Genomic DNA, 1,407 nt, shown 5'->3' on the forward strand with positions numbered 1-1,407 from the left:
ACACTCTTAGAAGAAAAAAGGTTTGAATGGCAACACACGCTTCAAGTCGTACGATAGTATAGTTAAAATGGTAACAGAAAAAGAAGAATGTTGTGGTATCCCAAGGGCATAAGCCTATCATGGGTCGATCCCAGTTGATATGTACTGGAGGCAGCCTAATGGTCACAGTACAGTACAGTAATGATTATGAAGATGATAAGAATGAAAGTAAAGTGATTGAATAAATACAATGTACAGGTTGTCACAAGTTCTAGTAAGTGTGGTCCACTCTTATTACGATTTAGTCGCTTGTTTCTAATTTTTATAGAGCTCCTATATCATATGTGATTATCTACAACTTTACATACTCAGTACATATTTTGTACTGACGTCCCCCACGGGGGACCTGCATTTCATGCTGGAGGCATAGGTACCTCAGCTCATACACTGCACAAGTAGGAGTCAGGATATCCAGCTGCTTTTGGTGAGCTCCAGTTTGCTTCGGGGCTTTCCGTTTCATATTCAGTCACTTTTGGTATTGTATAGAATTTACTTATATGGCGGGGTGTGTCCCGACCTTAGTTAAACTCTATGTATTGTCTAGAGGCTTTGTAGACTTAATGTACAGTCAAGGTGGTGTTTTGTTAATAGACGTGATGTACAGTCAAGATGTCCCTTTTTTGTTATATATATGTGTGCTCGAGCTTATACAGGTGATTATTTCATTTTATATGTGATATGATGCTGTCCGAATTTTGGGTTGTCATAGAGGTATGCATGGGAAGTATAAGGTGATGAGCTGGTTCTCCCGGGCCTTCTCGGTTACGGGTGTCAGTCCGCCCCAATAGGATTTGAGGCGTGACACTTGTGGTGTTGAACTTGACTTGTTAACTGCAGAAATGGAGTCATCTAAAGATGACAGGTTGTCGAGCTCCAGAAGACCCCATCCTCTGCATCAAAGACTGTGATTTTTTAGGTAGTGCAGCTACGATAAATATGTGTTCCAAGTGTCAAAAGGACATGATACTACTGAAGCAGGAACATGCAAAGCTTGTAGCTGCATCTAGCAAACACGTCGTACGCAGAAGCTCAAGCAGCGATGAATCAGAACTTTCTCTTGCAGGTGCCGCGGTTGCATCTGCAGATTTAGCCTCTCAGATTTCACAAGTGAAGTCAAAAAAGGGTTTGAAAAAGTGCAAGGCTTGACGTAAGCGCGTGGTATTAATGGGGTTCAGTTACAAATGTGGTGATCTTTTCTGCGCAGTTCATCATTATTCAGACAAACACAACTGCCCGTTTGATTATAGGAATGTTGGTCAGAATGCCATAGCAAAAGCAAATACTATCATCGCAGCAGAAAAGCTTAGTAAGATCTAACAAGCACCTATCGAAAGGTTGTATGAACTGAAGCAATGTCCATCTTTCGAT

At 41.3% G+C, this 1,407-nt stretch overlaps 1 protein-coding gene across 1 annotated transcript; it reads left to right on the plus strand.

Moving 5' to 3' along the window:
- Positions 1-894: 894 nt before the first annotated feature.
- LOC124891642 (zinc finger A20 and AN1 domain-containing stress-associated protein 8-like) lies at positions 895-1,345 on the plus strand (the record flags this gene model as incomplete). Its single annotated transcript, XM_047403354.1, has 2 exons — positions 895-1,162; positions 1,244-1,345. Coding segments are annotated over exons 1-2 (370 nt in total), but the record flags the coding sequence as incomplete, so codon positions are not given.
- Between the last annotated feature and the right edge of the window lie 62 nt (positions 1,346-1,407).

The sequence above is a fragment of the Capsicum annuum genome, unplaced genomic scaffold, assembly GCF_002878395.1.
Source record: "Capsicum annuum cultivar UCD-10X-F1 unplaced genomic scaffold, UCD10Xv1.1 ctg39260, whole genome shotgun sequence".
Classification (NCBI taxonomy): Eukaryota; Viridiplantae; Streptophyta; class Magnoliopsida; order Solanales; family Solanaceae; genus Capsicum; species Capsicum annuum.